General features: G+C 44.5%; 1 protein-coding gene across 3 annotated transcripts in view; it reads left to right on the plus strand.

Annotated features, from left to right (window-relative positions):
* NINL (ninein like) overlaps positions 1-27,996 on the plus strand; it is an 84,834-nt gene that overhangs the window by 40,649 nt on the left and 16,189 nt on the right. For all 3 annotated transcript variants that reach the window (XM_060248730.1, XM_060248722.1, XM_060248740.1), the window contains 9 exons: positions 3,193-3,374; positions 7,247-7,402; positions 10,077-10,241; positions 11,162-11,298; positions 17,267-17,407; positions 18,723-18,897; positions 19,692-19,802; positions 21,185-21,274; positions 27,502-27,658. In XM_060248730.1, the coding sequence (XP_060104713.1) occupies positions 3,193-3,374; positions 7,247-7,402; positions 10,077-10,241; positions 11,162-11,298; positions 17,267-17,407; positions 18,723-18,897; positions 19,692-19,802; positions 21,185-21,274; positions 27,502-27,658 (1,314 nt within the window). The remainder of the gene's footprint in view (positions 1-3,192; positions 3,375-7,246; positions 7,403-10,076; positions 10,242-11,161; positions 11,299-17,266; positions 17,408-18,722; positions 18,898-19,691; positions 19,803-21,184; positions 21,275-27,501; positions 27,659-27,996) is intronic.

Genomic DNA, 27,996 nt, shown 5'->3' on the forward strand with positions numbered 1-27,996 from the left:
AAATTTGGACTGGAAGACCCTGGGCTGGTTACCCTTAAGGTGAGTTTCTTGCAAAAAAATTATATCTGGTTTCTGACGAGAGATGGCAGAGGCAACCCGTTTTTTCTTAATTAAATGATTTAGCCCGTTACAGTTTAGAGAAAGAAATTTCAAGTGGCACTCTGCCATAATTGAAAGAGGAAAAAACCAAGGTTATCAAAATTATTACAATTTATAGCATTTAACCCAGGTGCCACCAGGATAGCTCGAGATGAATCCTGTAGATCAAATTTCAAAGGTATGAGGACAGATTTCAAATCAAAGGCTTTAAAAAACTTCCAGCTAAAACCATAATAATTCAATACAGTTATGCTGCCCATAACAAAAACAAAAAACCATAACCAACACCAGTGGTCTAGCATTAACAGACACTAGCCACTAACTCACCCTCCAACTCTGTTAACCCAAACTTGGGAAAACAACAACTACTTACTTAAAAGGTTAAATTTGAAGCGGAAGTCTTCCTTGCTGAAGACACCACACAACTAGCAACAACTACCAAATGGAGCTATTTAAAAAAACCCTGAAGTTCTCCATTCTCCCTCTCTGCCAAAAATGCTTATATTTAACAATATCAACCCAGCAAAATTAAAATTTATAAACAGAATAACAAAGCCGAATGTATAGAGAGTTTTATAATGAAAGGCCTCACAAAGCTGATTGAATCAAGGCTAAAATGCCTAGAAAGCTACATATAATAAAATCTGTGCCTTTTATCAACTCAGATTAGTGAATTAAAGATAAGTACAGGCAAACTAATATACCATGTGTAACAGCATCGGATCTCGATCACAAAGTTATAGTGAGACTTAAGACACTATGATAAAAATACAATGAAACTTTAAACAGAATTATGAACACTATTAAATACTGATCTCCCCAAACACTCCCCACCAACTATCCTTCAGCCACTTATAAGCCTATATAGGGAGATGTGATAGTAAGGGAAACAAATTTCCAAACCTTCATAATATCATACGGCACAAACTGACACACACATACATTCCCTACCAACCCTCTGTCTCACACACTCATTTCCATTCAAGAATTCACAAAGGAAGGGAAAAGGACCTGACACTTCATTAACTCACAGTAGAAAGAAATATATTGATATAAAGCCCTGATCATACTATTCAAGTTTCTCACTCAGATCTACCCCCCCCCTCACTCTCTCTCACTCTCTCACTCACTCCCACACCCTCTCTCGTCACCCAGCCTCCCCATTCAAACACCTACTTCCACTTACTTTTTAAACCATATATTCCAAGTCACTCCACTCTTCCAATCATGCATACCCAATCAACCAAGAAGATTTCCTTTAATGAGTTGATTTAAATTAATAACTCCCTCACATTCATAACATTGCTTTCAAAAAAATATAAATAACAAGGGGAAAAAAGGGGGGGACCCCCCAATTTCATATATAAACACTGCTTCATAAGCACCACGTAGGCAAAGCTTATAAGTCAGCAGTTCAGTAGGCAAAGCTTATATGTCAGGGGGAAAAGGACTCCAGGAATCCTCAACAAAAAAAAAAGGGGGGGGGGAGATTTCTGCATAGCAACAGTTCCAGCATTTAGCTTCTAGAAGAAACAGGCCGATCAGGACGGTTCAAAGGCACACGATGCCATCTAGTGTCTGAAGTTATTGAGTGAGCATGGGAGGCTGCTTCCAGAAGGCCGGTGGGAACAGGAAGATTCATATCGCGGAGCATGCATAGGCCTGAGTCGAGGTCTGCAGCTACAAATGACTGATCCTGCACTGTAACTTGCAGCTTGTACGAAGCAACCCATCGATATCTGATGTTTTCCCTGTTCAGGATTTCTATAATTGGCTTCAGACTTTTCCGCCTTTGCAAGGTTTCAGAAGACAAATCCTGTAGAATTTGGACGTTGTAATCTCCTAGCAGAAGAGGATTTATAGCCCGGGCTTTTTGCAGCAACTTGGATTTCACTGAGGCAGAAGAGAAACGGACTAAAATGTCCCTAGGCAACGAAGTTTTCTGTCTGCGCAATGGGCCAATTCTATATACTGTCTCCAGGGCACAGAGATCAGAGTCAGAAAAACCCAATGCCTTCGATAGCCAGGAGGCTATAAGAGTTTTTAGATCAGAGGGGGAGGCAGAATTCTCAGGGAGCCCACGAATTTTAACATTCCCCATTTTCAGTTGGTTCTCAAGTGCAATAATTTTATCAGTGGCCCATTCATCTCTTTTATAAAAATACTGAGTGTCCTGCTGCACAGCACTTGCCATGTTAAAAGCATAATCTGCAATCTCTGCTACCTTCTCTAAGGACGTTTTGAAACCCTCCAATTGAGCAGAAAGGGGCTGGATCATGGCAGATATTTTGTCAGTCATATTTTGTTCCAGTTTTTGAAAAGCCTCCATTACCTCAGAACAAAATGAAGCTAGGTCTGCTGCTGTGTTTTCTCCTCCTTCCGACGCCATCTTGCTTGCAGGGCTGCTTGCTTTTCCTGAGGCCTTGGCCTTGGGCTTTTTTGGAAAATAGTCTTTAACAGAGTTCCTTGAATTTCTTTTTGATCTGGGTTTTTGACCATCTACTGTTCCCATACTAATTAAAGAAAAAAAAGAAAACAAACAACAACGCTGGGCGCTTGCTTAAGTGGATTTGGCAGGGGTAAGTAAGGAGCTCTGCTTTCAGGCGTCCATTCCCTATGCGTGCGACCAGTAACTCACCTTGATGAATTGTTTGACCTCTTAGGGCTTTGGACTTGTGGTGTCTGCTTCTGTTTTGAAACCTAGAGTCAAAATTCATAGGATGTGGTAAATTCATAGGAAGTGGTAAGACTTCCCTTTGTTTTTCATCTCATAATGTTTCCTTCTGCAACTGAGACCATTCAGATGTTGTTGGATACCTGGAGAATAAAGTGTACTTGGCATACCTGTCCAAAAAATAATTCCCAGATCAGTGGCAGTGAGATTCGTGTCACATGGGCTACACTTAGGAATGGTAAATAATGGATTAATCAGTTTGAAAAATTAACACTTAGAAAAGGAATGAAAAATGGTTTTAGGGGTATTCAAGCTTCTAGTGAAATTTTTGGATGTTTGCACATGTAGTTCTTTTTGATGACTTGTGGGCTAATTAGTGCAAAAATAGTGTTTAACTAGTAGAAGTCTTAATACTACAGGCCCATTGTGCCCCTGGGATGATGATGGCCCGCAAAAGGCATCTGGCTCTTACTTTGACATGACAGAGAATCAAGTTCGGGACATCTGGGAGGACCTTGGAATAGGAAACAGTGGCTACCTTGACAAGCAAGAGCTGGCTATTGTTTGTAAGAACATTGGACACAAAGAGCTGGAAAAAGAGGTGAGTTAAGCATGGCTCCTGGAAACTACCCTCTCCCAAAATCTGCAGGGCCCATGAATGTGAAAATGGTGGTTATGCACAGAAGATTTACTATGTCATTAGCACATTTCAAGTGTTCACGGTACTTGCGCATAATTATCTTGGCAATCTTCACAGCACCCCTGTATTCTGTGCCAGCATCCCTGTATTCTGTACTGTATTCTGCAAGTAAATCCTGAGAGCCCACTCTCATTAATTGTCTTCCATCCCACCTCCTCTTTCCCTTTGCCCATTTATGCAGGGAAAGTAGTGCCACAATACCCTTTGCTTAGTCAGGAGGACCAGAGTGCATTTCCTGAACTTTCAATAGTGGGAGAAGAAACAGTGATGCTAGTGTTGGAGCAATTGTTCTCTTGTTGGAAATAACAGGATTGTACTGTCAGTACATCTTCACAGCTGGTGTAGCATAGTGGCTGACATGGAACTTTGGATCAGAAAGTTTGCAAGTCAGATCTTGCATCTGTCTCAAACTTCCTATCTTCAATATACTCGGTCTTTCATCAGTCACGGACTAGTGGGCAGGGGGGAGGGGTGGCCCTAAACATACTTACTCCTTCCAGGATCTCCCGGCCCCGGAGGTCAAAGGTATTGAATGTGCCGGTCTGGCGTGGGACGTGGGTTGGCGATCTGGCTGGTGTACCAACCACCTAACACACCGGCTGGAGTACGTGAACTTGAGGCTCCGTGCCTGTCTTCCAGTTGCGTTTTGGATTGTTTCAGTACTCTCAGCCTAGAGGAAGTTGACAGGATCCTCTTGTCTGCATGCCCTACAGCTTGTGTTTTGGACCCTTGCCCCTCCTGGCTTATTAAAACTTGCCAGAGGGAACTCAGATATCCTGTATGGGATATCGTGAATAGGTCCCTTATGGAAGGGCGCTTTCCAGCACCTCTTAAAGAGGTGGTGGTCCGCCCTCTCCTGAAAAAATCGATGCTAGACCCGGCCGAAATGGCATATTATCGGCCGGTCTCGAATTTACCCTTTTTGGGTAAAATTATTGAGAGGGCAGTGGCGTTGCAGTTACAGAGCTTCCTGGAGGATGCTTCCGTTCTCGATCCCCACCTGTCCGGCTTCCACCCTGGCCATGGGACGAAGACAGTGCTGGTCGCCCTGGTGGATGACCTTCAGCGGCACCTGGATCGAGGCAGCTCGGCGGTACTGATGCTGTAAGACCTATCGGCAGCGTTCGATACGGTCGACCATCAGTTGCTGACTTGCTGTCTCGCCGACGCAGGGATTCAGGGGTTGGCCTTACAATGGCTTTCCTCTTTCCTTGATGGTCGGGGACAAAGGGTGGCAATTGGGGGTGAACTGTCCCGCAGACACACGCTTGATTGCGGGGTGCCTCAGGGGGCAGTGCTCTCACCAATGTTGTTCAACATCTACATGCGTCCCCTTGCCCAGATTGCCAGAAGTTATGGGTTGGGTTGTTATCAATATGCCAATGACACCCAGCTCTATCTACTGATGGACGGCCGTCCTGACTGTGTTCCAGAAAATCTGGACCTGGCATTGCAAGCCGTGGCTGGATGGCTAAGTAGACTGAAACTAAATCCAGCAAAGACAGAGGTCCTTTGCTTGGGTTGGTGGGGTCCAGGAAGGGAAATTCCCCTACTGGCCTTTGACGGTGCACCATTGACAATGGCGTGCAGGGTCAGGAGCCTGGGGGTACTACTGGAGCCTGCTCTGACAATGGAGGCTCAGATAGCAGCCACGGCTAAGTCTGCATTCTTTCATCTGAGGCGGGCGAGGCAGTTGGCTCCTTTCCTGGAGCACGGCAACCTGGCAACAGTGATCCATGCAATGGTCACCTCGAGGTTGGACTACTGTAATGCCCTCTACATGGGGCTGCCCCTGTGCCGACCCTGGAAGTTGCAGCTAGTGCAGAATGCTGCTGCCTGGCTATTGTTAGGGCTCCCTAGGTGGGAGCATATTCAGCCGGAGCTCTGGGGACTGCACTGGCTGCCAATAATATACCGAGTTCGGTACAAGGTGCTGGTTCTTACCTTTAAAGCCCTATGTGGCCTAGGACCTACCTACCTTAGGGACCGTCTCTCCCCATATGTTCCCCAGAGAGTGCTTGTCAAGTCGGTGGATTCAATAACGAGGCTTTGTTGATAACAAAGTAGCTAGTTTATTGATATCATAGTTCTCGACTACAAGGAGATTGAAAGACTAAAGATCATACAGTAGAATGCAATCATATAAGGTACACTTCAAAGGGATTCTTGAGGGAGGGGTACTATGCAGGGCACATTCACACTTCGTTCTCAGGCCTGCTTTGGCCTTGTTACAACTTCGTTCTCAGGCCTGCTTTGGCCTTGAGCATCTCCTCCTCTGATGCCCGGCCTGAGAAGGCTCTATAATCTCTTTCACATATTCCCATTTCAAAGCACAACTACATAACAAAGGAAAGGAGGGGGGTGAGGAGAGTTCAAGCTAGCAGCATTGGCATACAATATGGCTTTACCCAGGATACTTCTCTCCTGAACCAAAGATTGAGTTCAGGCTTGACCAGAGTTAGATGTGGTTCTCAAAATCTGCTAACAATTCTTGGGCTGAAGGAGGTCCGCCTGAAGTCAACCAGGGATAGGGCCTTTTCAATTACAGCCCCTGGATGGTGGAACCAGCTACCGGAAGAGGTGAGGGCCTTGCGGAACCTAGGGCAGTTCTGCAAGGCCTGTAAGACGGTCCTCTTCCGGCTGGCATTTAACTGATTGGGATTTAAAAATTGTGAAGGAAGGTTGTAAGAATAGCACCAAACTGATTGACTGTTTCTCTGTGTTACTGTTTTAATTCTTGTAAATTATTTAATGTATTTTACTATTTATTAAGCCGATTGTTGAATTTTATGTTGTGAGCCTCCCTGAGGATATAAATCAAATAAATGAATAAATATGGATAATGCTGACCTTATCATACACTGCTGTAGGGATTACAGCAAGCTTATTTGTGAAGTGCTTTGAACACTTGAAAGAGCTATTAAAATATATTTTAAGTGTTTTGTCAACTTACTGGGCTTGAATCAGCACAACCTGATGGTCCCATCATGAACTAGCTGCTGGTTCCATTGGGCTAAAAATCATTTCTTACTTTAGAAGATGGAACACTCAGGTTATATATTTAAGAAGCGAGAATTATCTAATAAGAGCTGCCTTCCTTCCAAGGGTGTCTGATAGTTACGCCAGATACTGAATACTGAATAAACTGGCCTTGAGTGCAGAAAAGGGCAACTAGAATGATTAAAAGGTTGGAACACTTTCCCTATGAAGATAGGTTAAAAACACTTGAGGCTCTTCAGCTTGGAGAAACGTCGACTGAGGGGTGACATGATAGAGGTTTACAAGATTACGCATGGGATAAAGAAGGTAGAATGAAATTGCTGAGCAGTCGAGTTAGAATTGATAAAAGGAAGTGTTTCTTCACCCAAAGGGTGATTAACACATGGAATTCACTGCCACAGGAGGTGGTGGTGGCTGCAAGCATAGACAGCTTCAAGAGGGGATTGGATAACCATATGGAGCAAAGGTCCATCAGTGGCTATTATCCATAAGGTACAGATGGAACTCTCTGTCTGGGGCAGTGATGTTCTGTATTCTTGGTGCTTGGGGGGCACAGTGGGAGGGCTTTTAGTGTCCTGGCCCCACTGATTGATCTCCTGATGAAGCGTGGGTTTTTTGGCCATTGTGTGACACAGAGTGTTGGACTGGATGGGCCATTGACCTGATCCAGCATGGCTTCTCTTAAATGTTCTTATGTTCTCTTAGTGTTAACCTTTGTTCCTTGAAGTGAAATGTTTTAGTTGTGATGTTTTACTTTTAATGGTGTTCTACAGGAACTTGAAGAATTATTTAATAAATTGGATAGTGACGGAGATGGCAGAGTAAGTTTTAAGGAATTCCATCTTGGCTTGTTCAGCCACAGTCCCATTCCTTGTCCAGTGTCTTCTACACCTCTCAAACCCAAATGGCAAAGGTCACAAAGCTATCAGGTAAGCTGAAGCCCTGTTCTTGAATGGCACTTTCTCATTTTTAGAAATGTATTTATTTATTATTTATTATTGGTTTGACTTTTATCCTGCTCTTCCTGCAAATGGACTCAGGGCAGCTTACAAGATTAGTTATATAATATAAAAACAGCTTTTAAAACTATAACATAACTGTAAAAGATGGTGTCCAATAATTTCATACTGTTTACATGGCGTCCATCACTTTCATACAAGTTGTCCTCACTATCTCCAAGAGTTTGGAGTCTTCATCATTGATAAAAGAGTACATAGTAACAGCTGGTAATAGTTGGTGACCATTGATGACAGTTGATGACAGGAGACAGATGATATTTTGGCATCTACTGCCTCACCCAAAAATTTACAATCGAAAGCTGTCAAATGAAGAGGAGATTGGATTTATACCATGCCTTTCACCCGGAGTCTCAGAGCAGTTTATAATCTCCTTTTCCTTCCCCTCCCCACAACAGACACCCTGTGAAGTAGGTGGGGCTGAGAGAGCTCTTTGAGAACTGCTCTTGAGAGAACTGCTTTAAGAGATCTGTGACTGACCCAGGGGCACACCAGCAGCTGCATGTGGAGGAGTGGGGGATCAAGCCTGGTTCTCCCAGATTAGAGTCTGCATGCTTAACCACTGCACCAAACTGGCCCTCTAAAGCAGATGTATTTTGGTTAGTTTAGCTTAAATACAAAGAAACTTTGGGCGTTTTCCCACAGAGCTTACCGCGGAGCGACGTCCCTCTTCACTGCGCAGCGTCTGCGCGGATTTCCCACCAACTGATCCACATAACCAGGAAGAGCCGTGGCTTTTGCGTCGCTAATGTAAACTGGTTTTTAGTGGTTTACATCTGCGACGCAAAAAGTCCGGCACTTCCTGGTTCTGTGGAGCAGTTGGTGGGAAATCCGCGCAGACGCTGCGCGGTGAAGAGGGACGTCGCTCCGCGGTAAGCTCTGTGGGAAAATGCCCTTTGTTGATCCAGTTTCATCCTGCTCTTTCTTTAAAGGTGAGGGTGGTATTCATGATTCTCCCTTCATCCATATAACTCCCATGAACCCCTTGACATAAGCTAGAGAGGATGAATGACCTAAGGTCTCTCGATGAGCTTTGTGACTGTGGGCCAAAGTAAACATGCAGTATTTCCACAGGTTGGATGTGGATTCCCTCAACCTGCCTCTCGTACATTGAAATGGTAGTTGCGGGGAACTAAGTTCCCAGATGCCATGGGGGCCTGACTTGGGCTGGAACTGTGGTATACAGGAAGTAGGGGCTTCAGCCTTCCCCCATGCCATTTTCCTTACTTGAAATTATGTGGAGGGACTATTTGCCCTGTTAGGGGTCTGCAGTATTCAGACCCAGTTTATAAAAAATATTGTTTCTATCTTAACCCTAAGTGTGCATTTAATCCAGATCTCCCAAGTTCTGGTTCACCATCCTAACCACAACGCCATGTGATTGTTTTTAGCTGCCTACAATATTAGTCTACGGACAAAGCAGTTTTGTAACCTGTAATCTTGAGGTGCCTTGTGTATTAATATGTAGATCTGGCCTTTAAATAGTTTGAAAGATTCCCAAAAGCTTGGAATTGCTCTGATTTTGCACTATGATGTAGCACAATAGTGAATGGATTGAATGGTGAACCAGAAAACCCTGGATTGAATCTTGCCTCCATCATGAAGTTGCCAGGTGAACCATCCTAAGCTTCACCCCCCCTCCATCTGCAATCTGATAATAGTTATACAAACCTGCCTTACAGGTGGTTGTAAATATTACCACAAAGTAAAATATGTGAATGTTTTGAATGATTGTAAGTGCTATACAAACACTTTACTATTTATATTGCTTTACTATTTATGATTCCTAGAAAGGAAGGACAATACGGAGTGTCCCTCAGAATATACAAGTGATTTGTGGGATCTGAATCCTCTTCTTCCATTACAGTCCAGAAGCATGTGTGCTTCTGTAGAGATGAAGATGGAAAGTGCTGCCAACAGTTTCAAGTCACAGCTGACTTGTGGTGATCCTGATAGGGTTTTCAAGGCAAGAAGTCAACAGAGGTGGTGTGCTGTTGCCTACATCTGCATAGGAACCCTAGAATTCCTTGCAGGTCTCCTATCTGAATACTAGCATAATATTGTACAATATTGAGCTTGCTTTCCAGTAAGGATCCCAGAAATAGAACCCTAATCAGTGATACCAACTGGTCTGTGTCCTGGGCATATCCTAGGAAAAATAGCTGGTTCAGGAACATCCGAAGTGCCTATGTAGCCAAGGAGAAACATTTGAGAATAAGTAGCTTCCAAAAGCAAGGGTAAAAAAGAATGCTGCTGAGTTCAAATGGACCATCTGCAACTGGAGTTGGATTATTAGAGAATCCTGTTCTTCCCAGCTTGATTTGGGTGGAGGGTAAGGGGATGAGTTTAACTGTGGTGAACCTTGACATACTTCTGTTTTCCTCTGGGCAGGTTTGCAAACCCCACCCCAGGTACAATTGTTTCAGCTCCTGTAGGACACATCCAATGTTGGAATACAGGTGCTTGAAGCCATGAACATGCTGTGTACTTTCTGGATATGAAGATTTTCTCCAGTAGATAAAATTACATTGGTTTTTAAACTTCACTTAAACTTATATATGCTGTTTGTCCCCACTAACTCCTCCAGATTTTCAAAGACGGGCGTAGGAGCACAACTCCATCTTTCTTATCTGGCTTTGTGGGCCTGAATCTTTTCTCCAGCATTGATGATGGCAGTGGCTTTGCAAGTCCTGAACAGATTGTCTCCATCTGGGCCCAGGAAGGTGTTGAAAACTGCAAAGAGATTCTTAAGGTTTCTATCATTGTGTAATTTCTTACCTAAAGAATTGTGTTTTGGTTTCCATAACCAGGACTTTAAATGTCCCAATTATAGGGGGATTTTAAAGTCAACTGTATCTGAGATTTTTTTCATCAGACGTGCAAGAAGATGAAATACAAGCAACTGAACTGACAGATCTTCCCAGCATTAGTCTGACTAAAGTGGTTTTTACAGAAAATAGGTTTTTGGAGCTTGTTATGGAAGATATTCTATTCCCTTTTCACCCTTCCAAATAAGCCTTCATTATCCCAGGCAATAAAAATCCAGTTAGTGAACTGCTGCTCAGACAAATCTGAGCAACATCCATATTACACATTTTAAGTAGCTTAATCACTGTGGCAACTTTCTGCATAAGCTCATTTGCTTTTGACTTTCTTTGTCATCCTCTCCCTTTTGTGTCTTAGTCAAAGCCCTTCTTTTAAACACCAGTTCTTCTGTAAAGTCTTTGCTAGAACATCATTGGCTTAACTAATAGCAAAAAGTACAGAAAAATCAACACACATATCTATGTGTATATCTGACTAACTACCTCATACCACACATCAATTAAACCTGCCATTTCCTTGTATTATATCCTGCCTGTCTTGGAACTATAAATCCCTGTGACCAATTGCGTATAGTGTGCCTATATAAATAAGTGGTTATCTGACTATGTAGTGATAGAAAGGACTGAGATGCTTGCTTAAATTCCCTTTGTTGAGGACAGTGACCACCCTGTAAAAGTCTGCCAAGCAAACATCCTGATGTGATGTCATGTCATGGGTTGGTAATGATCCAGTACTTACTCCTTTACCTTTACACAACCCTGAGCCCTGCTCCACAAGGGAGGGTAGTTTAAAAATCTAAGATGACGATGATAGTAAGTTTTGAATAGTTCTTCTGAATTTTTGTAGAGTCTGGGTTTCAATACAGAGGAGAAGGTGAATGTACTGGAACTGTCTCTGGTCCTTGATGATGAACTAATGACTTCCAAGAGTGGAATTCAACAAGCAGCTGTTGCCTCCTGTAGACATGAACTTCATTATCTAGGGTAAGTAGTAGTTTTTCCTTTGGCATTGCAGGATAGGTAGGGAAACACACCTGATGCCCTGGTGGCATTAGTTTCCTGTGGCACAACCCCCAATGCTGCTGTAAATGTATAACTATCACAGATCTATTGCACTTCTTCCAAGTGGTTCAGTTCTAGCATCCCCTTTCTCGCAGTGGTCAACCATATGCAGAAGCATGGGGGCCAAAGTATCACCCCTGTACCTAATGTTGGGAGAGGTTATATCTCTCTGAATATGCAGGTTCTGTCCTCTGTATATTTGTCTGATACCCTTTAAAATTTTCTACTTGATGGCCATCAGTGCATAATATGAGTTCATTACGTATCGCATGGCAGTTGCATGGTAAAATCCACATAATTGGTTCCACCCCTGTGGCTGAAGTGTTCCATTCTGCACACACACATCCATATCAAAACTATGTGGGATTGTGCTACAGAGAAGTGGCTTCTGTGCTGCAGTGGTTATGTATGAAGGAGGCCTGGGTTCCTTTTGTATTTATAACATGGTTATATTTGATGGTTGGACCACCACTTGTGTTTGTGATGGCTCTACAAGATTGATATAGAGATGCTGAGCTGTGGCAATGTTTGTGTCTGAATCCTTTTACTCTGTAATAGGTATTGTAAAGGATTTATCACACACCAGGTGACCATATAGAGTCAAAACCTGATTTATTGTGTTGCCACTTAGAATTCCTCTGAGTGGGATTGGCCACTATATTCTGTGATTATGCAGACACTAGATGTAGACTGAAATATTTTTCACTGACTAGCACTCTGTAAAACCAAAACAAAAGGAATCGTGAGTACCACAAACAGATGATAACTCTGCAGGGGAGAGGATGAAACTCCTAGATCACATGCCAGGGTGTTGATCTTTGCTTTCAGTATGGAATAGGTGTATTAGGATGGGGAGAACACTGTAATAGTTATTCTTTTGATTTAGAACAAATTCATTCTTCTGCATGAATGCTGAAATGTTACATGAATTGATGAAGTTGGATTAACTTTTATGTACAGTCTATTTTCCGCAGCATCTTCTGAGTAAAAGCATCCTTTATTTAGTCAAAATCCATGCAGATACAGAGCATCTTTCATAAGTGCATATTATTTTGAATTACCACTTTTTCTTTTAACCTGTTGTAATGTACTGAGTGATGAGACGTGTTGAAGGCAACATGCTTTATTAGCGAGTACATCACAAGGCAAGGCAACGCAGGCCAGGTCCCAATTATATACATACCCCAGAACAACCCTCAGTCTGGCCAGGTCCAATCCTGGCCAGTTAAACTTCCCGCCACAGATCTTGATTGGCGGAGTGTATTTGCAGAGCTACATCCGGGGACCAATGGACTTCCACCGATCACTTCCATAGCATCCACTGTGTTGTAATTTCGGGACTGAAATGCAAGACACAACACTCCTCCCCCCCTAGTTCAAGACACGAAGTCTTTCAAGTAGGCTGGCACCCTTTCATTCCTGGGTCGACCTCAGGGTTATTTGGGGAGTTGGAGCGGCCACCGTGGCTGGCGGAGTGGCTGGTTCCTCGTGGTGGGGTGACGCCGGAAAAGGGCTGGTGTTGCCTGTTGCTGTTCCAGAATCTCCTCTCTGGGGGGGGGGGTGCTCTCTCCGCTGTGATGCTCTTCTGCCCGCATAGTCGGTACGGCCGGCATAGGCTGGGCAGCTTCCGGGGGTTTCAATACAGAGGAGAAGGTGAATGTACTGGAACTGTTAGTACTCCCCTGCTTCCCGCTCCCCCGATCACTGTCGGTTCTTTTGGCAATGTGTGACGGCGCAGCTGGTCAATATACCTCCTTAGGCTCTGGCCCTCCTCCGACGAGACCTTGTAGAGGCGGGACCGGGTGACCCGCAGCACCCGGGCGGCTAACCACTCCATCCTGCTTTCAGAATTCCTTGCGTATACCGGATCCCCTGGAAAGAATCCCCTAGCGGCTTCCCTGGTTTTGGGGGAACTGTGGAGGTCCGTAGCCTGGTCAGGATGCAACCTGTTTAGCCTCATGATCAACTTCCTCCCCATTAGTAACTTGGCAGGGCTTAACCTGGTGACAGGATTGGGGATGATTCTGTTATCAAACAGGAAGGCTGCCAGGCGGTGATCCCAATCTCCCTGTACAATGCGACCCAGGGCCTCTTTAGTGGTGCGCACCATGTGCTCTGCTTGGCCATTGGTGGCTGGATGGAAAGGGGCGGACCAAATGTGCTGGATGAGGTACCGATTCAAGAACTCCTGGAATTCCCGGGAGCTGAAAGCAGTCCCATTGTATGTGACGAGGGTCTCGGGAATCCCATGAGTGCAAAAGACCCTTCGCAAGGCTCTGACCGCGCCGCGGTGGAGGTAGATAAAGAATATTTGGTCCTGGTATGGCCCCGCAGAGTCTAGGTGTAACCGGGACCATGGCCTCCTGTTGGACTCCCAGCGGTGGACAGGGGCACTGGGCGGATCAGGTCGGGACTCTTGGCACCTTCGAACCCACCCTTCTATCTCCTCGTCCATCCCTGGCCACCATACATAGCTACGTGCCAGGACCTTCATGCGCACTATCCCCGGGTTTGTTTCGTGTAGGGCTTCCAGCATTTGCTTCCGCAATTTGGGGGGGGGGGACCACCACCTTGCTACCCCAGAGAAGGCACCCCTTGTGCATGGACAGTTCTTCTCTGCGTGATGCGAATGCCCTGAATTCTGTGTCCAGTTTGCCCATGGGCCACCCCCTTCTCACCAAGTCTAAAACGCGTGCGAGGATGCAGTCTCTACCCGTGGCCCTAGCTACCTCGGCGGCGTGGAGGGGCCTCTCTGGTAGAGTCTCTATAAGCATCACATGGTGGGCGGGGGCGGGATCCGGGTCTATAGAGGGCAGCGGCAGGTGGCTGAGGGCGTCCGCGGGTCCCATAGCTTTGCCGGGGCGGTGGATCAGGGCATATGTTTATGAGTTGAGGAACTGGTTCCACCGCAGGACGCGTTGTGACAGAATTTGCGGTGTCTGGCTGTCTGGGGCGAGGAGGCCCAGTAGTGGCTTATGGTCCATGGCGGTCGTGAAACGCCTACCATACAGGTAGTCGTTGAATTTATGCACACCCGCCATTATTGCCAAGGCCTCCTTGTCTATCTGGGCATAGTTGCGCTCCACGGGGGTCAGGGTCCTCGAATAATAGGCCACGGGAACCTCCCTCCTGTCCGGGAGTTGGTGCCCCAGAACGGCGCCCACCCTATATGGGGAAGCATCGCGAGCCAGAATCACTGGTAAGAATTTGTCAAAATTGTGGAGCACATCATTGGAAACTAGGAGGTGCTTGACTGCCTGAAAAGCGACGGCCTGCTTCTTTTCCCAGACCAACGGGGCGTTTTTATCGAGGAGCCTATGAAGGGGTTCTGCGATGGCCGCTTTGTGAGGCAAAAATGAATGATAAAAATGTAATAATCCCAAGGAACTTTGTAACTCCATCTTGCACTTGGGGGCCGGGGCGTGGACAACAGCCCTGGTCTTGTTGGCTGTCGGGTGGATTCCTGCAGCGTCTACTGCAAACCCCAAGAACTCTACCCTCGACACCCTGAGGGAACACTTCTCCCGCTTTACTTGAAGTCCCGCCGCCTGGAAACAGCGGAGTACCTCATGAACTCCTCAGCGTCTGGGGTGGCGATCAAAACATCAAAAAACGGTTGCACTCCGGGGATCTCTTTGAGAAGAGCATCCATTATGCTCTGAAAAATCCCCGGAGCCACACTAACCCCAAATTGCAACCGCCACACCCAAAAAGCTCCCCTGTGAGTCACAATGGTCTGGGCTTCTGCTGTCTCGGCGTCCACTGGGAGTTGCTGGTACGCCTGGGCCAAGTTCAGTTTCCCAAAAACCTTAGAGCCTGCTAGGGCTGCCAGTATGTGGCTGACCACCGGAACAGGGTATGGGTTCCTGAAGTGCCTTATTTATTGTGCACTTGTAATCAGCGCATATGCGCACATCTCCATTCGGCTTCACTGGAGTGACTATGGGTGTTTCCCATGCAGCATAGGATACCAGTTCTAGCACTCCCTGGGCCGTGAGGTGGTCCAGCTCCGCTTCTGTTTTTGGTTTAGGAGCGAACGGAACTCGCCTGGCCTTTAGCCTTATCGGTCTCACGTGGGGATCGAGAGGTAAGGTGAGGGGAGGCCCCTTGTAGCACCCCAGGGACCCATCAAACACTTCCAGGAATTCCCGGCACATGGGCTCAAAATTTTGCGTTCGCATCTGCTGCACCCTCACTATTTGAATACCCAGCGGTCGAAACCAGGCCAGACCCAGTAATGTGGTGAGCTGGCGTTTGACCATGAGAATGTCCAGCTTGCCCTTAAAATTCTTAAACTCTACCCTTACAGTGGCCCAACCCAAAATCCGTACAGGGTTTTTTTGGAAGTCCCGCAGTATGAAGTTCGCCGGTCGCAGCCGGGGCCGGCCACAGGGACAAAGTTTTCTTAGAGACTCCTCCGAAATTATGGAGATGGAGGAGCCCGAGTCCAGCTCCATTAGGCATGGAGCGCCCTCAATTAGGACCGACGCCCTGACCTTATCTGGGGTGGTGAGGGGCAAGTTCATTACCTACAGGCTAGTCGATGCGGTCGAGTAGGCATCGGTCGAGTCGTGGACTGGTGTCTGCGGGTGGCCTTGGCCCGGCAAGCCCGCGCTATGTGGCCCACTCTTCCGCAGTTCCTGCAGTCCACGTTGCAGTAGGGGCAGTCCCGGCGCTCGTGTGGATCCCCACAGCTGGCGCACTTGGTGTTGGCTGGTCTCTCTGTCGCTTGTGGCTGCGTGGGCACTCTCGGCCCCATTTCTGGTTGGCGACATAGCTGGTTTGCCTTCTTTTCCTCCGGGTTGCCCGGTGCCATCTCCTCCTGGTGGACAGCTTCCGCTCACGGGTTGTTGTAAGCTTTGGTTGCTCTCTCGAACATGGTGGCTTCGTTGAAGGTGAGTTGGAGGGTGAGCTCTTCCTTTACGAAGAGCTTTTGCTGCAGTCTTTAGTCACGGAGGCCCCAGATGAAGCGATCCCTCAGGGCTTCATCTAGCTTGTCGAAGCTGCAGTTCCCTGCGATTTGGCGGAGGGCGGCCAGGTAGATGGCAGCTGTCTCTCCCGCCCCTTGATCCCTCTTGTGGAAGAGGAATCGGCGGGCAATGATGGAAGGCTGGGGCAAGAAGTGCCTGGTCAGCTGTCTGACTATCTCCTCGTACATTTTCTCCATGATCTTCGCAGGGGCCGAGACATCCTTTGCGATCTCGAATGTGGCCTCCCCGCAGACACTCAGGAGCATGTCTCTCTTATGGCTGTCGTCTGTAATCATGTTGGCTCGTAGGTAGCAGTCGACCCGCTCCGTGTAGGTCTCCCACCTATCGGGGTTGGCGGGGTCGAACTGCAAGGTGGCCTGTCGTCCCACTTGGGTTAGCCATGGTGGTGGCGGCAGGTGCTTCCGTCTCCCTCTAATGCGTGCCTTCCTCGTCTCCGGCCAGGTCAGCAAAATCCCGCTTGGGGAGTTACCTGGCTAGAATCCCATCCTCGTCGCCACTGTAATGTACTGAGTGACGAGACGTGTTGTAGGCAACATGCTTTATTAGCGAGTACATCACAAGGCAAGGCAACGCGGGCTGGGTCCCGATTATATACATACCCCGGAACAACCCTCAGTCTGGCCAGGTCCAATCCTGACCAGTTAAACTTCCCGCCACAGATCTTGATTGGCGGAGTGTATTTGTGGAGCTACATCTGGGGACCAGTGGACTTCCACTGGTCACCTCTGTAGTGTCCGCTGCGTTGTAATTTTGGGACTGAAATGCAAGACACAACACCTGTTATATGCTGTGTCTGAATTGCCTGGAAAGAGAGTGGCTACAGAAGTGAACAGCTGGATAAAGTGAATGTTGCTGCTAATGCTTCTAGATCATGAGCAATACCTTGTGCTGTTTTGTAGAGCTCAAGTGGAACAGATTTCCTTGGAGCGAGACAAAGCAAGAATTCATTTGGAAAAGGTGGAGAAGCGAAACATGCAGCTTTTTAAGGAAGTGGATGATCACCACAGTGCTATGGAGTACCAGAATGAGAGTAAACTCAAGTATGTGAATCAGCCTTTTTGTAGGAAGTGGTGGCCCTTTTCTCTTGCCATATGACACTCGTGCAAGGTCAGGTATAAATAGGAGCATTGCCATGCAGTCCAGTAGAATTTGGCATGAAGCATTGCTGTACAGGAAGCATTTTAAGGCTCCAGTGAGAGTCTTGTGTGTCCAACACCTTTATAAAAATCCTTTTAGAACTGTGAACAATACTGGCATGCTCTTTCCCCCCATCTGTTCACTTTGCCCTGCCAATTGTGATGGCAAATGAAGGTGAATGTTTTAGATGTAATCTGCTGTAAATTTGTTGGACAAAAGTTCATGTTGGTGCTGCCTCTTTTGAGTGATTTCTGCTAGTTTCTTTGAAACAACTGCAGTTCACTTAAAGAATGATATGGCCTGGAATCACTTCAGTAAACCTTGGTATCTTCATAGGAGTTGCTTACTTGTTTTTTTACGTTGAGTGCACCATGAGTGCTTTCAGAAGTAATGTGGGGTTATATTGCTAACAAAAATGTGTGGTGTGGGTTTTTTGTTCTCCATCCAAATTACAGATAATGGTAGTTGCCATGCATAATGCAGAAAAAAAACTCCACTCTGAATTTTAACAAGGCTTACTGGAAATGTGGTTATTTGAGGGGTGGATCTGATGACTATGCATCTTCCTGTGGTCTTAAAAATCAGACTAGCTGCCAGGTTTTGCCATAAGAAAACACATCAACCTGGACTATAGTCCTTTGTGTATGGTTTTGTTCAGCCTGGAAAAGCAAAGGGCAAAGCTTAATGGTTTAATAGGCCTGCTATGGGCAGTACGTTGACAAAATTAAAACAAATCAAAACATTCTGTAATAATCTTAAAGAACACTCTATTACCTTTCAAATATCACTTCTATGGAAAATATTTTTTAAAGTGTTTTCTTTTACCTATTTTTATTGGCAAACATGATAGATTATATACCGAGGACCAAACCAGATATGACATGCAATATCCATGTTTGGATAAGCCTGGCATCTTTAATGTTGTTTAAAAGTAGCTATGCTCTCCTCTCTCAATTGGATTAGGACACTAATGCTGGGGGAAGACTTTATAACCCCACTCTGTTCTTTTCCCAGTGGATGGTGTGAGGTGATAAGAAAAATAGCATGGAGGGAGGAAGGTTAAGTTCTTTTTCCCAGCATCTTTGCCCTGATTCAGTTGGGGTGGGGCAGTGCTGCTCTAAATTAAAATTAGAGGTGCTGGGAGATTTGATTCCATATCTCCTGCTGTGTCTTGTGTGGCTTACAAATAGGAGCAATTGTATCTGTTATTTGATATAGAGATCTTGAACAAGATTACAGAGAAAAACTGACTGTTATGAAGTCTGAAGTAGAGATGGAGAGGGAGTTGTTTTTGGATCAAGTGAACCATCAGAGATCCAAGTTGGAAGCAGATATAAAATCTCTTCAAGGGGAAGAGTCTATCCTGAGGGAAAAGCTGACTTTGGTGATAAAGGTAGGGAATTTCAGTAATCTGTTCTTTCATCAAAATGGCAGAGGTGTGACCTGCAGTGAGAACAAGTGTACACTCTGATTTAAAAAATAAAGCAAAGTACTGTGTTGGAAGACTGAATTTTGCAAAATGTATAAATTTTGTTAATGTGTTCAGCTTTTTCTTTGTTTAATTCTACTTTGCTAGGGATATGAAGTTAATCCAAATCAATGTGCCTCTAACTACACCGAGAATCCTGTCGAGCAATTCCTTCTGCTTCTACAATGTCACCGGGCATATTCATCGCTTCTGTAGATTTATCTTAGGTTCTTAGGAAGCTACATTTTATTGCCAGTAGCACTTTTGTTGGAATAGCAGCATTCTCTCACAGTTATTCACAAGGCTTCTGTATGGTCTTGTTCATTAGAATAAGGGCTGATACGCATTCTAAGCAAAGATCTTCCTTGGGATTCTACTACTCCAGCATACAGGTGGACATGTAATAGTCATTGCCCACAACAAGAGTTCCCTGCCAGTGGAATAATTTATCATGGAGAACAGTAGCCTTGTCTTCCTCCCTCAAGTGCCAGGTTCTTCATGCAGGAAATCTTTTGCTAACAATCAAAACCGATCACTCACCTGCGTTCTGAATCACTATTGTTCAGGAGGGCTGTTCTTGATCACTTCGTTGATGGTATGGTTTGTGTGAACCTGCTGCATCTTTTGTAACTTGTTTGCTGAAAAGTAGCAAAACAAAGAACCACATGATCACAGTATGAATTCTCAAAGGTTTTCTAATTTTTTTCTTGTTCAACAAGGAAAACAGTCGCTTACAAAGTGAAGTTGCAGAAGCAGCCCAAAAGCTCTCTGAATCTGAGAAACAAGTACTGAAACTTCAGAAGGATCTTGATTTCATGTTGAAAGACAAGGTAACTTGTTTAATAATGTGATTGCATAGTCAGGGCTTACAAAAGGCTGCTGGCAAATGAGTGCAGTGTATTATCTTGGTTTTGGATCTTGCATGTAAGAGGCCAAGATCATGTTTAAATAATTGCTATATGCATATGCAATAGGAGCATAAGATTATAGCCTTCCTTAATAGTTTCAACATGTGTAAGTATATATCTTATACAAAGTCTATTAGTCCATTAGCTCCAAATTGTGTGATTGATAGCATTTATTCAAAGATTTGGGCAGAGAAAGGCCTTCTGGAATTCTGTTCACAGAAGATGCCAGGGAAAGTATCTGAGACTTTCTGCATGAAGGCATATGTTCTTTTATTGAACCATAGCCCCTGCCCATCTGTCTTTCAATTCCTTGAAAAATATAGCCACACTTCAAAAAACAACAGAAGCATTCAGTCTTTTTTCTAGTTCCATTGTCCCATTTTCATTGTCTCTGCCGTCAGTTCTCCTGTTCTATATCCTGTGTTGTCACTATTCTGCATTAACACACACTATCTTGATCAGGTTTTTTTGCATTCTGGCCTCAGAATTTTGTTGACTGATACTCAAACAGAGGTATAAAACATGAAGCCCATCTAGAAGAGGTGAGCGGATATGTGCCTGACCCTGGTCAGGCTTGTACCTGATCCAGTCTGCCTGGATGTCTGTTGACTTTGCTTCTGAGGGTCTGACTTCTGAAGGCAAAGGACCAGTAGCTGGAGACCTCTTAGGCCTTTTACTGGGCTAACTGATGACTCTCAGATATATGTGTTGGAGCTTTGTAGACTTCTACTTCTGTAGTGTTTCTCCTGGAGTTTGGTCCCTCCACTTCTGTTTCTCTAGAGCCATTTAGACCATATTGCAGTTCTGTTTTCTGTGCATGAAGCAGTCTGAAGATTCCAGCCATTTCAGTATTCCTTGTCTTGACTTGGTCTCACGCATTTCACTCAGGCTTCAAAACAGATAATCAAAAAAAGCTCCCACTCTTTCAATCTGGTGACTAGGTCTTAAATATTTGGAGTTCAATGCTAATATGTGAGTTGAAATGCCCAGATAAGAGTGGATAGGCTTCTGTTGACGGAAAGGTGATTCAACATTTGATTCTCCTGGGCTGCTGCCAAATCCTGCATAGAACATTAGCTTTTTTCTGTTGTCTTCCCATTGTGTCCTCCTGTGGCTACTGATTACAAAATAGAGATGCCTTGCTCAATTCATTTGCTTGAAAGTATATTTTGGTGAAGTCCATGTAGCTTCCAGTGTGCCTGGATTCAAGCTGTGAGTTTAGCCTGCCATTTCTGAACATCTTGGCTAAGTATTTTACTCAACAGCCATTAATGCATACTTAAAATTTCCTTCTCTTACTTTAGCTGGGTATGTTGGAGCCACACAGTATAGAGGTTTTTGATCAAGAAGAACGCTTTGCTGAAATCATTAAAGAATATGAGCGACAGTGTCTGGTAGGTGGCCTTTTTTTGGCATTATAAACAGCGCAGTATGTACATGGGGCAGCCCCTGAAGGGAAAGCCCAGGATTCAGGTAAAGGGCAGCCTTCCTTCAGGACTTGTGAAACTGAGACCTGGTGCATCTCATCTCAGTTAAATAGCTGAGATTTCTTCTGCAAGTTCATGGTACCATTTAGTGATATTATTTCCAATTTCAACTAAAACTGAAGGCCCTTCCCTTCTAACACTGTGCTAAACCAGTTTTAAAAGCTTAGCTATGATTTGGCATGAAGTCTTAATTGCCATTCCATAGTTATGGTCCTTGCTCAGCTTCCAGATGCTGCTAAAGGCAAGAAATAAAAGCCCCTCTAAACCATAGCTTTCATGCTGCATGTTTGGAATCTCAAACCATGATTAGGTTCTAAACTGTATTTCATACAAACTATGTGCTGTCATTCAGACAACAAAGTTTTATACAGTGAAACTGTATCTGTAGAAGTGTGCTTCAACATGAAAGGTTATACGTTGAATAAAACTTTGAAGACTTAAAGATGCCACTGAATTCAAACTTCATTCTACTGATTCAGACCAACATGGCCTGGATCTCTGTGTTATCATGTCTGAATTGAGCTTCTTTTCTCTCTTGGTTCTGGGCCTTTTGGTGTTGATTTTATCACATATGTACCATCCAGGGCTTTTTTTTGGGGGGGGGGGGGAGTGGAAGCATGGCAGAACAGAGTTCTGGAACCTCTTCATGGAAACAAAATCCTCAAAAGTGTTTAAAAGTTCATGAGGGCCACCCGTGTGTTTCTCCTTCATTTCCCTCTTGAGAGTGCTGACATGTCTCCCCCTCCCCCCCAAAGAAACACCCTGATACCATCTATCCTTTTTTTTGTAACTTCCTATGAGACACTGGTCCAGACAACACAAAGAAATGCAAAGCTGTGAAGTGTTAAGCCTCCTCAAGGCAGAAGCCCTTTGTAGGCCTGATATTCTAGAACAAAATGTGGAAAAGCCCAGATAAGTCCTGAGCTAACTCCAGTTTTGAAAATAAATGTGCAAAATTCACTCCAGAAAATAGAATGTCTGCTTATGAGTGTTTGTTCACAAGATTTTTCAACATGGAGTCCTTTTGCTCTGTGCTGAAGAAGGATTGGGATAAGCAGCTGTGGAAATTAGGGCGCTAAGAATGAGGAGAGTGTTTGAAGAAGCCCCATAGCCAGGGACTTTTTCTAGAGGGAACACCAATTTAATTAAATAGAAGTAAAATTAACAAATGGTGTGGAAATGCCTTTGCAGAGCCTTGCTGCTGTGCTCCCGGCCCTGTCAAACTGGGCTCTCTCCAGCCTGTGCTCCTCTCCCCAAGTCTCGACTTTTTGAACAGCAGCCTTGCAGGAGCTGCAACCAGCTGAGGGAGGCTCAACAAATCAGCGGGGTGGAGCTCAGCCTTGGCTTGTTGGTTTGCTCACTCAGGGCTGGGCTGGACATGGACAAGCAAGCCAGAGTGCCTCCCACTTGCAAGCCACTGCGTGGGGTTCACCTGGGAGAGATCTACACCCCAAACCAACAGGAGGAGGAAGTAGCAGAGGTTGACCACTGTAGGCCCCCGGCTGCAGCAGTGGTGGGCTGGCATGCAGGGAAGCCAGTGCAAGCAGGCTGCCCTTTGGGTTCTAGGTGCACAGCAGGTGGAAGAAGCTAGAAGCACCATGGCACCTTCAGATGTGCATCCCAGTCCTTGGAAGGCACATCTGCCACTGCTGATGTGGGAACACTGCAGAATCAAAAGGGGGCAGAACTAGTGCTGGGCTATGGCCCTGGTTTGAAGAAATTCACCTTCTAATGACTGAGAAATTCACTAAATATCCTGAGCATATTGTAGTACATTCCATGAACTACAGATCCTTGGGCAGCTATGCAACTTTTTCTGAACTAAGAAACAGGAAATTATAACTATATATTAAAAACTGTCAAATTTTAATGCAAATACCTGGTTTTGTTAAACCAGGAATGATAGCCCAACATATGTCATGTGATGATCATGTTAAATCTAGTTTTTGCTTGAGTAAAATCATAGCACTGAAGAGAACAGCTATTGGAGAGCAATTCTCTGTAGCTCTGAAAGAGAACTTCTCTAGTTGCATTTTCATTTACACCACATGTTCTGGTGCCAACTCAGTTCTTTCTGTTCTTCTAAACTAACAACATTGGCTGGTGCTACATGTTCATAGAGAGTGAAGGTGAGCGCTTCTGTGTTCCCAAGCTTGCATGGTTTGGATGTTCATAGAGATGAGTGCTTGCATGGCATCTTGTTGCAGCTTGGGTGTTGACAAGCATCATTGTTCCTTGAAATACTTGTGTTAGCACTGTAGAATGATTTGTATATCACAACTCCTCCCTTATGCTTTTTATATTAGGCCCCACCCTCACCAGTATTTTTATGTCTATAATGTTAGCATATGTCTCCAGCCTTCAATAGACGTTTACCAATAGCTCCACTGTCCTTTTCTCTGAACCATCCTTTGTGGTTCCAGCTAGCTCAGGTGGTTTAAATACTGAGCAGTACATTTTAACTTGAGTAAATATTTCATTCCACATGGTACACCAGCTATGCTACAAAACTTGTTAGCATTTGATGAATTGGGTACATTGTACTTGTAATTGTAAGCTGGGTACATTGGGTACATTGTACTTGTAAGCTGAATCCAATGAAGACAGAGGTCCTTTGCCTGGGTCGTGGCAGTCTGAGAAGGGAAATCCCCCTTCCAGTTTTTGACGGTGCGCCATTGAAAGTGGCGCACAAGGTCAAGAGCTTGGGGGTTCTACTGTAGCCTTCCTTGTCAATGGAGGTCCAGATAGCAGCCACTGCCAAATTCGCTTTTTTCCATCTTAGGCGGGTGAGGCAGTTGGCCCCCTTCCTAGAGCGTCATGACTTGGCAACAGTGATTCATGCAATGGTCACCTCGAGACTGGATTACTGTAATGCCCTCTACATGGGGCTGCCCTTGTGCCGAACCTGGAAGTTGCAGCTGGTGCAGAATGCGGCGACTAGGCTGTTATTAGGGCTCCTGAAGTGGGAGCACATACAGCTGGGGCTGCGTGAGCTGCACTGGCTGCCAGTTGTATACCGGATTTGTTACAAAGTGCTGTTCATTAAAGCCCTATATGGTCGAGGACCTGCCTACTATAGGGACGGTCTCTCCCCATATGTGCCCCAGAGAGTACTGAGATCAGATGCACAGAATCAGTTGACAATCCCTGGGCCAAAGGAAGCCAAACCGAACAGTACGCATGAAAGGGCCTTTTCGATCGGAGCTCCACATTGGTGGAACCAACTACCGGCTAAAGTGTGGGCCCTGCGGAGTCTTGATCAATTCCGTAGGGCCTGCAAGACTACCCTTTTCTAAATGGCCTTCACTTAATGTGGATTTAGTCTACTATATCCGGCCATCATAAACTACTGAGGAGAAGATCTAGAATATAGCACTCTAAATGTTAGTTTTAATTGTAATTTTGATGGTTTTAATTATAATGGTTTTAATTAGCAAATTATATATATCATACTGAGATAATGTTTTTAGATTGTAAATTGTAATTCCTATATGTTGTGAGCCGCCCTGAGCCTGCTTCGGCGGGGAGGGCAGGATATAAATAAAATATTATTATTATTATTAATTCTGAAACTCTCTCAGAACCAAAGATGGGCTGCAAGGAGCGTGGCTGGCAAGTGATAGTGAAGGGATAGTGAAATAGCATGCTGTTGCTTTTTTGCCTTTTTCTTCGTGAAACACAATGATTTTTGTAGGTTAAAAAGAAGTGAAGCAAGAAAGATTTGGCTAACAGAGTACTATGTCAACCTCTTTTTCAAGCCTTCATAAATAAGACTGCTTCCTCTGGTATCATGTACGCCTACCTCCATATGGCAGTCTTCTTGTGCATGCATGCTTTTGTTTCTGTTTTTCTGTTGCAATAAGACATGTTTTGCTTTTCTGTTGCAATAAGACATGTTGGTGCATTATAATCCTATACTTAGGTTGTAAGTACTGTCTGTTTGCAAAACTTGCTTCCAAGTTAATGACCAGGATCGAGAAGTCTGCACTGATTCAAATACATTCTTTTCTCAGAGAACAGGTCTTGAATGTTACATGTACTTTATTATCAAGTTGTTTTGGGACTGTTTAGGTCTGAGTAACCTTCATCAGCACTGGTCAGACCACCCTCTGCACTATTTTGGGTGAATAAAGTATAAAAGAGCCCTGCTGGATCAGGCCAGTGGTCCATCTAGTCCAGCATTTTGTTTCACATAGTGGCCAGCCAGTTGCTCTGGTGAGTCAGCAAATGGGGCATAGAGGCTCAGGCTTTCCTCAGATGCTAAAGTTAGGAGTGGGATTCCACAAGAATCGTTGTTAGGAGTGTGCTATTTAATTTGTTCAGACGTTATCTGGAACTGGGGGTAAGCAGTGTAGTGGACAAATTTACAGATTTTCTGGATGGTGAAAACCAAGGCTGACTGTGAAGAGCTAAAGAAGTATCTCCACGTATTGGGAGAGTGGCAATAATGTGGCAAATGAAGTCTGATGTAGGTAAGTGTAATGCAGTGCTGAGGGGGGGGGGGAATCCCAACTTCAAAGCAGCATCATGAGGAGGCCTTAGCTTCTATGTCCTGTTGTAACTGGTTGGCCACTGTATGAAACAGGATACTGGACTAGATGGACCACTGGTCTAATCAAGCAGGGCTGCTCTTGCATTTTTCTGCTGACTTCTTAGCACTTAGTTTTGCTGCCTCTGACTATAGAGTTTTCCTTAAGTCACCATGGTTAGCATCCATTAATAGATCCAACTTCACAAATCTGTCTAATCCCCTTTTAAAGTCATCTGTGCTCATGGCCTTCACTGCATCTACTGGCAGTGAATTCCAGAGTTTAATTATCTGTTGAGAAAAGTACTTCCTTTTGTCAATTTTGAATCTATTGTCCTTGAATTTCATTGGATGCCCTCGAGTTCTAATATTCTGGGAAAGGAAAAATAAGTTCTTTCTGTCTACTCTCTCCATCCCAAGCATAATTTTATAAGCCTCTGCCATGTCATCCATTGGTTATCTTTTTTTCCTAAACTAGAAAGTCCCATACATTTCAGCTTTTCCTCATGGGGAAGGTGCTCCAAGATCTTGGTTGCCCTCTTCTGTTCCCCACTCAAAAAGCTGTCTTGGTGGCCCTCAGGAGGTAGAAATTTTGTAAAGAAAGATCAGAGGCTTGCTTTAATTAAAAGCTAAGCATATGATATTTCAGTGGGTAAGCAGTTAGGAGAAATATCAACAAAAATTTCTTCTGGAAAGTAGGATCTCTCACTGGGCTCCCACAGGATTGCTCCTAGTTTTGTTTCAATGAGCATTTCTAGAGTGGCTTATTCCATCCTCAAGATAGGGTTGTTGTTATTATCATTTATTCAATTTATTCCATTGAAAGCTGTCTATCATAGAGGAGGACATGCTTCCATAGGTTGAGATTCCTTGTAATGTTAGGGTCAAACAAGTGCCAAGAGCTGGTCATGGTTAGGATCAAGATGACTAGTGTTTGCTCATGGGAAACAAAAAGCAAAGTAGGGCAGATCTGGGATACATAGTCAAAGTACAAAGAAAATGGCCTTGGGAAAGAGTTGAAGATAACTTTGCATGACATGTTTAGTCAAATCTAAATTGGTTTAACGTTTAAAGGCTTTTCCACAACAAACTCTGGGAATCGTTATGTAAAGGTGATGAGAATGTCAGGAATCCCTAGCACTTTCATAGTAGTATTGCTGTCCAGATTCCTTTGTCCACACACCTGTATATTGTGGTGTAAGTTTTCATGGGGTTAAAACCCATTTAGTCAGATGCCTTTAAAACACTGATACTACTCTGAGGAAAGTGATGAAAATATAAGATCATAGATCAGATCCTCAATTATCTCAGTCATGCTAGATTCTGTCCAGCCACCTTTTTGAAAATTTCCAATAAAAGATGGCTTCTACACCCTTCCAAGATAGCTTTTTGCAATTCTGTGAATTGCTGTATTTGTTTCTTACCACTGGATGGGACGAACAATGGTTGCATCCATTGCTGAGGACCATCACGTTCTTCCATGTGTTACAGATAATTGTATCAGGTGTTCTTGGCTATTCTGCAGAAGTCTGTTGGTGCTACCCTCAGACTGAGAAGAGACACCTATGCATTTGAGTTTTAATGTTGTTGCTTGTACTGATTGCAGGCGTTGCGTGATGCTAATGATGAATTGCAAATGGAGGTGGAAAAACTGCATTCCCAACTTCAGGAAAATGATAGGAATCATCTGGCATGGCATAAAATGAAGGCCAACAAACCAGGAGCAATGCTTCTCCCTGACAATGTGAGAAGCAGAGTAACAAGTAGGTTACTGCAAGGCTTGCAAAAATTGCTTTTTTAAAAAACAGAAACATTAACTTTTAAAGTAAAGGAACTAGGTGGATGATGTCTTTTTAGCCATTATGGGAAGGAACACAACTATGTTTTTGTGGTATGGGATTCTTGTAATTTTTGACTACCAGATGCTATGGTTAAAAGAATGTGGCTGTTCCCATTTCACTTGTATCTAGATAGCCATTGTTTCAGATGGGATTCTAGATTGTCTGAGATGCAGTCTAGGTAGGATGTTCTGTCTAACTGATAAATGGTTTAATGCGAACATTAGGATTGAAGATTATTTCTTTATTCATGATAGAATGAG

The sequence above is a fragment of the Heteronotia binoei genome, chromosome 1 (genome assembly GCF_032191835.1).
Source record: "Heteronotia binoei isolate CCM8104 ecotype False Entrance Well chromosome 1, APGP_CSIRO_Hbin_v1, whole genome shotgun sequence".
Lineage (NCBI taxonomy): Eukaryota > Metazoa > Chordata > Lepidosauria > Squamata > Gekkonidae > Heteronotia > Heteronotia binoei.